The 16,021-nt window shown below is 37.8% G+C and overlaps 1 protein-coding gene across 1 annotated transcript in view; it reads right to left on the bottom strand.

The window, feature by feature from the left end:
- Positions 1-16,021, bottom strand: part of LOC124602586 (ubiquitin carboxyl-terminal hydrolase 34) — a 499,996-nt gene that overhangs the window by 389,514 nt on the left and 94,461 nt on the right. Inside the window, exons 14-15 of the mRNA XM_047136330.1 lie at positions 14,893-15,037; positions 11,518-11,667 (exon numbers count right to left, since the gene is read on the bottom strand). Of these exons, the coding sequence (XP_046992286.1) occupies positions 11,518-11,667; positions 14,893-15,037 (295 nt within the window). The remainder of the gene's footprint in view (positions 1-11,517; positions 11,668-14,892; positions 15,038-16,021) is intronic.

Below are 16,021 nucleotides of genomic sequence, written 5' to 3'. Positions count from 1 at the left end.
GTCTTAAACGCTGGATATTTACAAAAAATCTGTTCAACCACAGTGTAATATTCCCAAATATATTAATAATAATGTTACAACTTTCTATTAGATTTTACGATTGCATTCAAATGGTATCTACTTCTTGCTGATATTTCGGCTGGCATCCAAGTAGCCATTTTCAGGTGAATTTTATGACTGGAGATTAGTAGTGTGCATCGCCTCAAGTCACATTAATGCCCAAAAAGGGAAACAGGAGTAATCTGCTGAATTACAAGCCCATTTGCAGTAGGTTTTTGGAACATATACTGGGTTCAAACATTACAAATTACCTCGAAGAAAATGATTTATTGACACAGAGTCAGCACAGATTCAGATAATATCATTCTTGTGAAACACAACTAGCTCTTTATACTCATGAAGTAATGTGTGTTATTAACAGGAAATATCAAATTGGTTCCACATTTTTAGATTTCCAGAAGGCTTTCGACACCATTCCTCAAAAGCGTCTTCTAATGAAACTGCGTGCCTATGGAATATCGCCTCAGTTGTGCAACTGGATTCGTGGTTTCCTGTCAGAAAGGTCAAATTTTGCAGTAATAGAAGGAAAGTCATCAAGTAGAACAGAAGTACTATTCGGCGCTCCCCAAGGAAGCATTATGGACCCTCTATTGCTCCTGATCTATATTAACGACATAAGAGACAATCTGAGTAGCCCTCTTAGATTATTTGCAGATGATGCTGTCATTTACCATCTTGTAAAGCCATCAGATGAACAAACTGAATTGCATAATGATTTAGATAGGATATCTGTGTGGCGCAAAAAGTAGCATTTGACCCTGAATAAAGAAAAGTGTGAATTTACTCACATTAGTATTAAAAGAAATCCACTAAATTTTGATTATGTGATAAGTCAAGCAAATCTGAAGGCTGTAAATTCAACTAAATACTTAGGGATTATAATCACAAATGACATAAATTGGAATGATTACGTAGATAATGTAGTGGGTAGAACAAACCAAACATTGCGATTCATTGGCAGAAAACTTAGAATGTGCAACAGGTCTACTAAAGAGACTTCTTAACCATGCCTGTCCACCCTATCCGGGAATATTGCAGTGCAGTGTGGGATTCGCATCAGGTGGGACCAGCGGATGGCATCGAAAAAGTTCAAAGTAGGGTAGCTTGTTTTGTATAATCACGAAATAGGAGAGACAGTGCCACAGACATGATATGTGAATTGGAGTGGCAACCATTAAAACAAAGGCGTTTTTCACTGCGCCATGATGATCTCATGAAATTTCAATCATCAGTTTTTTCCTCCGATTGCAAAAATATTATGTTGGCACCCACCTACACAGGGAGAAATGAACATTACGATAAAATAAGAGACATCAGGGCTCACACAGAAAAACTTAAGAGCTCGTTTTTCACGCACGCTGTTCAAGAGTGGAACAGTAGAAAGACAGCTTGAAGGTGGTTCATTGAACCCTCTGCCAGGCACTTTGTTAATAGGAGAGTAATCACATAGATGTAGACCAGTAATTGATGTAGCACATGAGCAGGAGTCTGTAAGCAGGGTACAATGCTCCAAATTTTTGGGCGTACATAGTGATGAAAACTTGAGCTGGAAGAAGCATATTACTGAGCTTCTCAAACAATGAAGTTCAGTTACTTTTGCTGTTCGTATAATTATTAATCTTGTAAACAAATAATCAAACCTCTGAAGAGATAAACGTAAGGACAAGGTAGGAAACTGCAAAGAAACTTCGGGTAACAATACATCAATTGACCGATGAAGGAAGGAAGTAAAAAATTGTTCACGGAAAGACACGAATATAGCGGTATAAATCACTTAGAAATGAAATGGCCTCTATGAGGTCAAAAAAGCATCCAATAACAAGACACAAGCAGGAGATATGTAAGAAATATGGGATCTAGTATTAGAGTCAGGGTTTAACAAAGCTTTGGAAGACTTGCTTGCACAGTCAGCTTAACAGCTTATGCATCTAGGTTGCTGACAAGAATAATATGTAGAAGAACACAAAAGAAAATTAAGAACCTGCCAGACGATGATCAGTTTGGGTTTCAGAAAGGTAACAATACCAGAGAGGCAGTTCTGACATTGTGCTGGGGACAGTTCAGGACTATAGGGCAGGTGCTGGAGTGTCTCCCACTTAAGTTGGTGTACTTCTGAGCTATGATGTTTTTGATCTGGGGACAAGTGTTATCACGAAGCAGCAGCATTGAACATGGCACACAACAGTGGCTTATGATACACATGCTGACCCACGCACATTCTTCATTCTCTGATGGATGTCTTTCAGTGTTTGCCCTTCGGCAGACAAGAAACTAATAACAGCACATTGCTCCTGTTTGGACGCATTTGGTAATGATGATGCCATTGTTCACATTTCCACCATATGTCAGTGGTTCTACAACCACATCAGAGTCTCGTTATGTTGCTTTTGTGTGCCAGCAACAGCCTTAAATGAAACTTACTGATCACCTCTTATACAATAAGCAAAAGAGGCAAAAGAGGGAAAATATGAATGGAAGATCAGAACAAAGTGCTTGGATTCCAAACAGCATAAGACAGGAATGATGTCTTTTGTCATTACTGTTCAATCTATACGTAGAAGAACAATGACGGAAACAAAAAAAAGATTCAAAAGTGGCATTAAAATTCAGGACGAAAAGGTATCAATGATAAGATTCGATGATGACATTGTTATACTCGGTGAAAGAAGAATTATGAAACCTGTTGAATGGAATTAACAGTCTAATGAGTGCAGAATATGGAGTGAAGAGTAAACAAAAGAAGGATGAAAGTAATGAGGAGCAGCAGAAATGAGATTAGTGACAAACCCAACATCAAAATTGGGGAGCATGAAACAGACAAGAAGAAAGAATTCTGCTACCTGGGAAGTAACATAACATACAATGTACAATACAAGGAAGATATAAAAAGTAGACTAGAACAGGCAGCAGGTATTCCTGGCCAAGAAAGTCTACTGATATCAAATATAGGCCTTAATGTGAGGCAGAAATTTCTGAGAACATATGTTTGATATACAGCATTGCAGAGAAGTGTATCATGGCCTGTGTGAAAACCAGAAAAGAAGAGAATCTAAGTTTTTAAGATGTGATGCAATCAAATGAAAACAAGACAGACGGGGAAAAAGTAAGTAGATTGTTCAATATTTAAAAAGTAAGTGCCATAACTGTTAGACTAGAGAGTAGATAGTCAATTCCTTTATGGAAAAATGTTTGTGGTTGCCTAGGGTACCGTGAGTGTACCCAAGCAAGCACCTCTTTATGCTGCATGGATGTCTTTCTTCAGAGCTCCAAAAATATGGATTCACTTGCAGAGATGTCAAGACTTTATGGAAGACGCACAAGGGCTTCCCAGCAAAATTCCTGTAGAATATTCTAAACAACTTTGGCAACACATTGTCAAGCAATTTGTTGGCAGGTTGTTTTGACTACACTGCAGACGTTTCTACATATCCTCCATAGTCCCAATCTCTCCCTATGTGATTTCCATATTTTCAGAGTCGTGAAAACAGATATTCATGGCTGCTGATTTGCTTCAGACGAAGAGGTGCATGCCTGGGTACAATCATGGTTTCATAGGCAACTGCAAACATTTTTTCAGGGCCATCTTGTCTCACAGTGGGATAAATGTATTACTAGTTACAGTGATCAATTTTGAAACAACAAAGAGTTTATTTACTTTTTTTTATCCATCTCATTTTCATTTAACTGCTCCTTGTGGAAAGATGCTGAAAATTAGGATAAGGTGATTCTCTGTAGAATTGGTGAGGAGAGACTCATGTGGAAAACACTGACAAGCAGTGGGTACAATATGATAGGACATGTGTTAAGACATCAGGGAATACTGATGATACTAGAGGGAGCCATAGAGGGTAAATACTGTAGGGGAAATCAAAGATTGGAGTACATCCAACAACTGAGGACATAGGGGGCTTGTAGTACTCTGGGATTAAGAGGTTGACACAAGAGAGGAATTTGTGACAAGTTTCATCAAAACAGTCAGCAGACTTATCCCTAAAAAAAATAAATGACAACAGAAGTAGAAAAACTGGCTGTCTACCATTTCTTGATGTAAATAATTCAGGAGCAAAAGTAACAACTCAATGAAGCTACACAGTGCCAGCCCATGCACAATACCGGGACTTCAATTCTCCAGCTTGGCTGGAGGGGTTGTGTCAGATATCTACATCTACATCTACATCCATATTCCGCAAGCCACCTGACGGTGTGTGGCGGAGGGTACTTTGAGTACCTCTATCGCTTCTCCCTTCTATTCCAGTCTCGTATTGTTCGTGGAAAGAAAGATTGTTGGTATGCCTCTGTGTGGGCTCTAATCTCACTGATTTTATCCTCATGATCTCTTCGCGAGATATACGTAGGAGGGAGCAATATAAACTTGACTCCTCGGTGAAGGTATGTTCTCGAAACTACCAACAAAAGCCCGTACCGAACTACTGAGCGTCTCTCCTGCAAAGTCTTCCACTGGAGTTTATCCATCATCTCCATAACGCTTTCGCGATTACTAAATGATCCTGTAACAAAGCGGGCTGCTCTCCGTTGAATCTTCTCTATCTCTTCTATCAACCCTATCTGGCATGGATCCCACACTGGTGAGCAATATTCAAGCAGTGGGCGAACAAGTGTACTGTAACGTACTTCCTTTGTTTTCGGATTGCATTTCCTTAGGATTCTTCCAATGAATCTCAGTCTGGCATCTGCTTCACCAACGATAAACTTTATATGATCATTCCATTTTAAATTACTCCTAATGCCTACTCCCAGTTAATTTATGGAATTAACTGCTTCCAGTTGTTGACCTGCTATATTGTAGCTAAATGATAAAGGATCTTTCTTTCTATGTATTCGCAGCACAGTACACTTGTCTACATTGAGATTCAATTGCCATTCCCTGCACCATGCGTCAATTCGTTGCAGATCCACCTGCATTTCAGTACAATTTTCCATTGTTACAACCTCTCAATAAACTACAGCATCATCCACAAAAAGCCTCAGTGAACTTCCGATGTTATCCACAAGGTCATTTATGTATGTTGTGAATAGCAACAGTCCTATGACACTCCCCTGCGGCACACTCGAAACTTTGTTCATTAAATGACTGTGGGGAACTGTAACGAATGCCTTGCGGAAGTCAAGAAACACGGTATCTACCTGGGAAAACGTGTCTATGGCCCTCTGAGTCTCATGGACGAATAGCACGAGCTGGGTTTCACACGATCGTCTTTTCCGAAACCCATGCTGATTCCTACAGAGTAGATTTCTAGTCTTCAGAAAAGTCATTATACTCTAACACAATACGTGCTCCAAAATTCTACAACTGATCGACATTAGAGATACAGATCTATAGTTCTGCACATCTGTTTGATGTCCCTTCTTGAAACGGGGATGACCTGTGCCCTTTCCAATCCTTTGGAACTCTACGCTCTTCTAGAGACCTACGGTACACCGCTACAAGAAGGGGGCAAGTTCCTTCGCGTACTCTGTGTAAAATCAAACTGGTATCCCATCAGGTCCAGCAGCCTTTCATCTTTTGAGCAATTTTAATTGTTTTTCAATCCCTCTGTCATCTACTTTGATATCTACCATTTAGTCATCTGTGCGACAATCTAGAGAAGGAATTACAGTGCAGTCTTCCTCTGCGAAACAGCTTTGGAAAAAGACATTTAGTGTTTCGGCCTTTAGTCTGTCATCCTCTGTTTCAGTACCATTTTGGTCACAGAGTGTCTGGACATTTTGTTTTGATCCACCTACCGCTTTGAAATAAGACCAAAATTTCTTAGGATTTTCTGCAAAGTCAGCACATAGAACTTTACTTTCAAATTCATTGAACGTCTCTCACATAGCCCTCCTCACACTACACTTTGCTTCGCATAATTTTTGTTTGTATGCAAGGCTTTGGCTATGTTTATGTTTGCTGTGAAGTTCCCTTTGCTTCCGCAGCAATTTTCTAACTCTGTTGTTGTACCACGGTGGCTCTTTTCCATCTCTCACGATCTTGCTTGGCACATGCTCATCTAATGCATATTGTACGATGGTTTTGAACTTTGTCCACTGATCCACAACAGTATCTGTACTTGAGACAAAACTTTTGTGTTGAGCCATCAAGTACTCTGAAATCCGCTTATTGTCACTTTTGCTAAACAGAAAAATCTTCCTACCTTTTTTAATATTTCTATTTATGGCTGAAATCATCGATGCAGTAACCGCTTTATGATCACTAATTCCCTGTTCTGTGTTAACTGTTTCAAATAGTTCGCGTCTGTTTGTCACCAGAAGATCTAATATGTTATCACCACAAGTCGGTTCTCTGTTTAACTGCTCAAGGTAGTTTTCAGATAATGCACTTAAAAAAATTTCACTGGATTCTTTGTCCCTGCCACCCGTTATAAACGTTTGAGTCTCCCAGTCTATATATGGTAAATTAAAATCTCCACCCAGAACTGTAACATGGTCGGGAAATTACTCAAAATACTTTCCAAATTTGCCTTCAGGTGCTCTGCCACAACAGCTGCTGAGCCAGGGGCCTACAGAGACATCCTATAGCCATGTTTGAGCCTGCTTTAACCGTGACCTTCACCCAAATTATTTCACATTTCGGATCTCCATCAATTTCCTTCGATACTATTGCACTTTTTATCGCTATAAACACGCCTCCCCATTCACTGTCCAGCCTGTCTCTGTGGTATACATTCCAATCTGAGTTTAGAATTTCATTACTGTTTACATCTGGTTTCAGCCAACTATCTGTCCCTAGTACTATGTGGGCAATGTCACCATCTTTCGCAGTGTAGTATGTCAGCCACAGCTGAGCATTGCATTTCTGTCAGACAGCTCATGGATTACTCTAGCACAAAAATCTTTAGATTAGGTGATCCTTTTGGGATTCTATTGTTACAGAATTCGTAAAAATACATTTGTCAAAAGAGTTCATTAAGAAGACATTGTACGTCTTATGCCGCCAATCTTAAAATCGAATTTTGTGACCCATTATTCTGGAAACTTTTTAAGACACTAACTTACAATTTTCCATAATTACTTAATGCACCTTTATAGATACACTGAACTAGAATTATTACTAAAATTGTATTGTGGGGCATGTTATCCTTTTTTTCCCCCCTCAAACACTCAATTTTTGACAGAATTTTGTAAATAAATGAACATAAAAACAAAACAACTCAGGATATTTTAATTATTCTAGTTCCATGTGTGTTGAATCTTACACTTGGCATGCTGTGAAAATTTCATGTCTCTACCACCAATATTTTTTTAGAAACCGGGTCATTTATTGCAAAAAATATAGTTCAGAGGTACTGAGGATTAAAACTTTTTATTACAAATTCTTATACAGACTTAAATTTCTGCGTCTTTTATGCACTAGAATTTCCCTGGGCCATAGGCTGTCTCTTCTTTGTCACAACAGCCCACTGCTTGCCGCCTCCTTTTCTTTCTTGTTCTTTTGGCATTTGCTGAGCAGCTAACTCTGATTCATGTACATGAAGCTCATCCAGTTCCCGCAGTCCTTTAGCTGTGTTCTGTCCCAATCTTATCCCTAACTTCTCCAGAACCTGAAGTGTTTCACAGTTCCCACCATTAACAGCTATTACAGCATTAGACACTGCAAACTTTAGAGTCATAACGCCAACAAATACATTTTTAGGCACACGGCACCACACAACATTATTGAAGGACTCATTCACATTCTGGGTTTTCCCATATGAACACTTCTTTAGTAACTTAGGATTTGCCAAATCTCTGTAAATAGGTTTGATTGCCTCCATTACTGCCAAAGTAAGAGAATGTTCATGTGTAAATTCATGCAGGGTGCCAGAAAATTCAACCTACCTATGTTTACACCAAGTGTTTGGTGGAGATGAACACAAAGTATGACATGGCTTTTCATCAGTCGATATTCGATGAAAGAAAGTGCTCCACACAGCTCTTTTCATCTTCTCTAAATTGTCACAGTCATCTCTAATGGCCTTCCCATAATATTCCTGTAATTCACCAATTAATTTGGCCGTTAGTCTTCAGCACATTTCATTGTCTTGCCATCAGACAGTTTTGTTACCCAGCTTGGTTTTTAGGTTACACAGACGTGTCCCCATTCTTTTCCTGATAGATCGATAATGACATTGTCCATAGTCTCAATAGTTTTACCACTGTCATCCGTTTCTAAAGTTACTTTCCTTTTCAATGCACTAGGGGGCGTGGCCACTTCAGAAACATAATCCTTCACTGCTAGCACACGTGTTTTCAAGTACTTCAGAAGAAAACGCAGGTCTCACATATCTGTTAGCCACAAATTTGCCTTTCTTGAAGATACTTTTATGCTTAGTCATTTTATTTATGTATAAAAAGCAACAGAAGTTAGCTTACTACAAAAATAGATAATAATCACACTACTTTCAATGAAAACTAGTATCAGAAACAAAGGACTAATTTGTTTATTCGTAAAGCCAATTTCTGAGATGTAACAGTGGGCACAAAACAAAGCAATTCACAGCTTTCTAGACTGTGTAGTTCCCAAGATATGACTGCTCAACTGTGACAGTATATGCATAGCTGCGAAATTTTACAGTCACATGTCAACATTCAAAATATTATTTGAACTTCTCACAATTGTCTGATTTTAATGTATTGTATACCAAAATGTTCAGGAAAATCCAAAGTACATTATGGAGTAGAAAACAGAAATTGTCAAATTTCAACGAATTTCACGTATGATGTCCCCTTTAATTAGGATAGTGGCTTTCACCTGGAGAAGACATTGAACCCAGTCACTTCTTTAATTTGCTCACAAACACAAATTTCTATGTCTAATGCTGCACCTAGTTCCAATTAATTTTATCAATTTGACTACAGAGTTTTAACTCCATTGGCACGCAAGTTGACAGAGGGTATGCACACAATGCCGTTATGCATGCTTCAAGAACATTCTGACACACTATGATCTATTACATTAGGTTTGTACTTTGCAAGCCAAAGGGCAGCATGTGGCAAAGTGTGTGTAAAATATCATATTGTCTTCCTACTACATTTGCAGGAGAGAACAACATTGTGTGTTTCCATGAAAGGTCAATATTCTCTAATTTTATCATCATAGTCATTTATTATCATATCGTATCATGAAGTGTGTGGGCTGGACATAAAATATTTTTGAAGTTTTTGCAATGTATCTTCTTAGAATTTTAAGAGTCAGTCTTTATGATAACCATAATTTCTTTATTCGAGTTGGTTTCCATCAGGAATAGCATTCTCCATGATTGTATTAATGAGATCCAAGACAGGAGGAAGGGCAGCATCAGAAGTAAATTTTTAATATTTATTGCAGATCGACTACAGGTAATGCATAACTATCTGCAGTGCAGTTACATCTAAGTCATGATGGCTCATCATTTAACTGTAGTGTCAATTTGGTACCACATGTGTTTTTATTTGTGATGAGTCATCATGACTTGGATGTACCTGCACTGAAGATAGCAACACAGTAGCTGAAATCAATCTGCAACAAAAACTTTAAAAATTTATGAGTGATGCTGCTCTTCCTCCTATGATGGATCTCATAACTTTTTAGTTTTAGAGTGTCCCCACAGGAGATTGTTCAACGATTCTGTATCATTCTTTTGCAGACTAAGATATTCCTTTGTGAACCACATCACTCTTCTCTAGATCTTCTGCCTCCTTCATTACTCTAACTTGGGAGCAATTCCAGATGGGTCAACACTATTTAGATGATAGTTTTATAAGCAACTTCATTCAAGATTAAGACATACTTTGTGTTTGTGTGTGTGTGTGTGTGTGTGTGTGTGTGTGTGTGTTTGTTTTCTGCCATCACACAGTGGGTAGATTTTCTTATCTATCCAATTACATTATATTGTCAAAAACTGATATTCTCATTGTTATACCAGTCTAATATTTGCTTTTCCCGCATATTTAATACATTATCTTTTTGTTGAAAGTCAGCTGAACTGACCTGTGAGTAATTACAGGACTTCCTGTAGTTAACAACAATTTTTAAATGATGTAACTCTTGGAATCCCACCACATGTATTGATGTACAAGTAAATTTAATTACACATACATCTGGTGATGTCATTAGGGGCAGCATGGAGAGAGACAGTTGTTGGCACCACGTCACGTGGGTAACAACAGCAGCAGATTTACTGACTACCGTGGACCACCTTGGCCTGACTTGTCTCCACTCATTGATGTATACTACATGCTCTCAGGTGGATTTCTTAAAGATGACTTCATGATACTTGGCTATTTTATTGACAATGATTTTGACTTGCACTAGCATGAAGATAAGAGTCCACTGAACTTTGTCGATATTTTCCAAGACTCAGTATTTCAGAGCTCATGCTAATCTTTTATCCTATTGTGTGCAACTAACAGAGGTATTTAGATGGGAGCAAAAGATTCTGTACATCAAAATAAATGCTTGTGCATTGTTGGTTAACATTGAAATGACGAGCGATTTGCTCCTGGCATGCTGTCCTCAGTTACAGTATGTCTATAAAGTTCCCCGTCTGACAATGCAAAAAGTGAGTACAAAATTTTTAAAAAATGAAGCAATATTTTTATTCTTGAACATACATGCCAAAGAAAAAGTAAAATGAAAAATACACTAGTTCATGTTAGAATACAAGCAACAAGTTTTGCAGTAATCTGTTTCATCCAAATAGCACAACATTCTGACAGAGTAACTATTCTAATGTATTTTCTAAGCAAATCCTGCAACTGATTTATCCTAATCGAGAAATCAATAAGGTTTTAACACAAAAACATACACATGCTCTGATTTTTATTGGCTAAGAATAAAATGAACTCAGATGAGATAATATCTTCAGTGATAAGACCGCAGTGTGGCCTCACCAGCCAGACATCACAGTAGTGGGAGTGGGGGAGTGGGAGAGTGTGTGTGAGTGAGTGAGTGAGAGAGCGTGTGTGTGTGTGTGTGTGTGTGTGTGTGTGTGTGTGTGTGTGTGTGTGAGTGAGTGAGTGAGTGAGTGAGTGAGAGAGAGAGAGAGAGAGAGAGAGAGAGAGAGAGAGTGTGTGTGTGTGTGTGTGTGTGTGTGTGTGTGTGTGTGTGGGGGGGGGGGGGGGTGTCTATTTCTGATGAAGGTCTTGTTGCCCAAAAGCTTAGTTTCTGACTTTCTTCTTGTTGTGCCTATCTGTGACTCAGCATCCCCGTTATATGGCGAGTAACAACTATCCTTTTCATAATACTGTAACAAGACTACATGTAGGCTGGCCTAAATGAGGAACAGACTTAATTTGTCACTGAACAGTATTTTTACATGACAGATTTTTGATGCTGATGTTCTATCTAGTATCTGCTACTTTTCCTGCACTTACACAACGTATACAAGTATCAACACAGTGTGACAAATGTGATTATACAGTAAGTAAAACAATTAAATGCAGAAAAAATAATGAAAGGAACCATCAAACAAAACTCACAATTTTATCATCCTGGATGAGATCCCACAGTAAAGTATTTCCTGGCTTGCACACTGCATCCATCTTAATATGAGTACCCTCTGCCCGCATCATCTTTGGCGTGTGAAAGCGAGAGTGGAATGCCATGTGCTGCACAGGTAATGTGTGAGCCTGCTCTCAATAACAAAAATTATCTTAATAAAATAAAACACAATAATTAGGATAGCAACTTCTAACAAATTATGGAGTTCGATTTCAAGTGTTTTTAAATCTATAAAATAAAGTGAACAGAACTTAACAACATTATGCAATTACAATTTACTTTGGTGATGAGTATACAGTTCCTTTTCTTTTCTCCTTTCAAAACTGATTTTAAGAACATTTTTACCAACACCTTTGAAGAACAAACATTTTGTCACACTGATTTCTTATTGTCTATTTGCCAATATAGTCTTCAAATGCCAAGAATTTCTTAGACTGTTCATCCAATCTACATTTCATGCAATTTGATGATTGACATGTGACCCTATCTCACCTAGAGGTCTTTCTTTTCTTTCCGGATACTAATTTTTTAGAATGCAGCATGCTGGTGTATGTTTTCACGAAAATAATTGCAACACAGAGCATCTAAAGTTTGAACTTTAATGGACTTCCCTACAGATAAAAGAATGAAGATAGAAATACATAACTGAGGATAAAATGAACTTTAACGCTGCTGATAATGAACAATGGAAAGGAGAATCACTGTTGCAATATGTAGCTTGTATCACAATATGCATTTTTTTAACCATATCAGAGTAAATTATGATGTGACATTTTGCATTACAGACCCTCAGCAATATTTTCATTTCTGATGTATAAATGGCAGGAGATCTGCTTCATATTAATGTTCAGTGAGTTACACTTTTTTGAAGACCTTTTAAGTTATGTCTGCCACTGTTAGAACTTTATTGTGTGTCTTTGCAGCTATGTTGCTAAATGCTGGTAGATCAAAGTAATTTCTTTCTATGAAAAGGTTATGTTTGTCAATATGTATGTATAATGAGACACGGAGGAGGGCTCCTTACAGACAGTGTGAACAAAGTATCTAGGAATGTTGGGATTAAGATCTGTAACAAATGCCCTGCACCATCAGGCAATTCTTCACTCCTTTTACTTGGAATGAGGAAATGTTAATGCCTTGTGCTCTCAGCTCAGGACAGATTACAGAAGATAGCTGTGAATCGCAGATATATTTTCCAAAGATGAAACCAAATATTTTGAACTTAACCTCACATGAGGCACTGTTACACACAGAAAGCATAAAATCACCTTTATACCCGCATATCATATTTTGAACTTGCCACTGTGTAACACCTTTATTATAAGATATCAGTCACACAGAAAACCACTTACCTATATTTAAGCTTACATGGGACATGGTGTAATTTTTATTTGCTCTAGTGATGTGGCTGCCATCTCCTTCCAATTTTGTTCAAAAACAGCAGGTTTGGTCCAATCTGACAGCAAGATCAATAAATGAAATTTATGATTCTAATTTGTCACTGGGCAGCCATCAGTTTTATATGCAAATGTTACAAAAAAAATTCACTATATGGGGCGAAGGATATAAAGTATCAAGCAAGGTACTAGTCTATTTACATACAAACAACAGGCATATTTCAGCCAGCATGCCAATAAAAAATGAAAAGACTGCCACCTTTTTCCTCCAAAATTCAAATGATATGCCTATAAAATCTATCTGTCTTTCAACCAGATGGAAGAGGAAACCTACTCTACAAAAGTTACAAATCCAAACTCTGTAGTATCTATGAGTTCTTACAGCATATCAATAAAAGAAACTAATAATCTTCATTCTTAAGCAAAAATGATGAAATGATAACAATAATTTATACAGTTAACAACAATCACTAATCATCAAACCTGATAAACTGTGTCTGTGACCACAATCACCTAACTGAAAGCAAGGACCTAAAGCACATACTAATGGTTGTACTTACCTAAAATAGGACTCTCAATTGGGCTGAGAGCAATGAGAAAAGGATGAAACTCAATTTTCTGCTTTTGGAAGCAAAGATTTCTTTTCAGAAGCTAAAGATACGCAAAAAGAAAAGATGATATGGTTTCACAGAAAGAAAATGTAAACAATCAATGCATCCCCTTAACATATGTCATTTCTCATTGCTTTTTTAGTTAAGACTGACATTCAGTACAGTTTTATTATACAATGCTTGTGCAGTCACCTGGTAGGAAACAATTGCGGTCAACTATTACCCCTTTCTCCATAAACCACTAATAATGGGAATTCTTTGAGAGTGGATATAGCATCAAAAGAAGTAAAAACAGAAGGAGGGTGGTGGTGGTGCTGGTGGTCGAGGAGGAGGAGGAGGAGGAGGAGGAGGAGGGGGGGGGGGGGGGGGAGGAAGAAGAAAGAGTTCTGAGAAAAAGAAAAGAAAGGAAATCTGGTGCAAAAAGTGAATTATAACAAACAACTAAGCTTTCAGATTGTGCTGCACTGCTTTGGAAATAAATGCAAATTGTGCTTGTGCACTCCAACAAATATATGAATAATATTAAGTTCATGATAGTGTGACATTCAGTCTATTAAGATAACTCACTTCCAGTTACTGTTAGTGTGACATTCAATCTATTAAGATAACTTACTTCCAGTTACTTAACTTATTAGAGTATCATCTTAGTAACAGCTTACAACATCCCTGTCTTTCAAGAGATAAAAAGGTAGTCTACAGCTGGTTTCCTTCAGACTGACTGCATGCAGCTTTCTTGTACTATCTCAAACAGTTTCTTTCATCACAGCCCTAAACTGAAAGAAACTCCTCTTTAGTTTCTAAGTAAGGCCTCTTTGATTCCAAAATATTCAGTATCATCTTTTTCATTCTCGCATTTCTCTCACCAAAATCTCAACACAGTACAATGTTGATTTGCATCAAAGGCACTGCACTGCTCCTGTGATTTTCAGAAACTAATTCACTATTGTGTTACAGTTTCCTTGAAGATTTTTTTTCCCATTTAAAATAATCTTGTTGAACGTACAAACACACTCTCTCTCTCTCTCTCTCTCTCTCTCTCTCTCTCTCTCTCTCTCTCTCTCTCTCTCTCACTCCCCCCCCCCCCACCTACATTGCACTAACAACCTAAATACTCACACTTCAGTAGATCAGACTATTACTATTCAAAAGTGTTCCTTTTCCTTAACCAGGATGTGTTGTACTTCAGTCAAATGCAAAAATAAAATTGCAGTGTCAGTAGTAATGCTGTGATATAAGAAATTCTTACATAACATTCTTGAAGGAATGTTCTTTGCTAGAATGTTACTTCTCTCCAAAATGTATTACCTAGTACTAGATGCAGATACCTTTCTGTATAACGCCCTACCTGTGCCTGAGCTGCCAATTGTACGAGTTCATCTTCACATGGAGATTCTTCCCCTTCAAAATCTGCCATGTTCTTTTCTGATTTATTGCTCATCCTTGATGAATAGCTACCTTCTTCACCACTCATCATTTCGTCCATAAGCTCCCTGTAACATATTAGTTATGTGCACAAAGCAGGATAAGTGAGAGAACATAGCATGGTTTTTGATGACAGGAAAATCATAATTAATCATAAAAGATTTCGAGGAAATTCTGTCTGTGATACGATTTTTCTGCCCTTCATCACTTGCCTAAGGACAGAAAAAGAAAGGTTAAAGTAACTGTAATTCAGACACAGTTTTTCTCAGCTCTTACTCCTGCGTCTGGTATGGTAGTACACAGTACTAATTATTGTAATTATAGTTATTATTTTGTCATGTAAGCAACAGAAAACTGATTTCAAATTTATGTTATAAACAATTTTCCTGCAAAATGTTTCACTTCATTTGAATCTGGGTCTTCATCTGTGCAGCTGTACTTGTTCAAACAATTTGCACACACTGAATAAATGGGCTATGTGGCACTGATCTCCAACTGTATAGCTTATCTGTACGGGACTACTTCCTGCCCTGTTCACCAGAGGCACACATTCTCATCAGCAACATACCTCTCATGCTCTTAAAAATATGTATTTGACTTAAATTTTGTGTAAATTATTTATTTACTTTAGTTCAGGTCATTTATATTTTAAAACAACTTGCAGACTATTTTTGTTTTTTTAAGCCTGTTTTACACGTGCACCGGATGGTCAAAATCGACTACTCGAAATGCTTGCACCTTTTGTGCTTTTGTATGTATCAGCAACTGGTCGTGATGCATGTGTGTGTATGATGTCAATATTCTAGAGATTGTTCCGAGTGTAGGGGTCTAAATTTCGGAGTATGCTGCACACTGCACATGTACAGAAACAAGGGACTATGGTGGTGTCTGCTAACATCAGAAGTTAACCTATACCTGTCCAAGCTCACGCATGTTACAGAAATGGATTTTGTGCTTTTGTTACTTCTTAATCTTTGCCATGTTGTTGTTGTTGTTGTTGTTCCCCCAAAAAACACACTGAAAAGTTATATAAGGTCCAGGTATTTTTTCCT

Source organism: Schistocerca americana, chromosome 1, assembly GCF_021461395.2.
Source record: "Schistocerca americana isolate TAMUIC-IGC-003095 chromosome 1, iqSchAmer2.1, whole genome shotgun sequence".
In the NCBI taxonomy this organism is placed as follows: domain Eukaryota; kingdom Metazoa; phylum Arthropoda; class Insecta; order Orthoptera; family Acrididae; genus Schistocerca; species Schistocerca americana.
The sequence above is the reverse complement of the archived record's forward strand: the minus strand, read 5'-3'. Positions and strand labels throughout refer to the sequence as shown.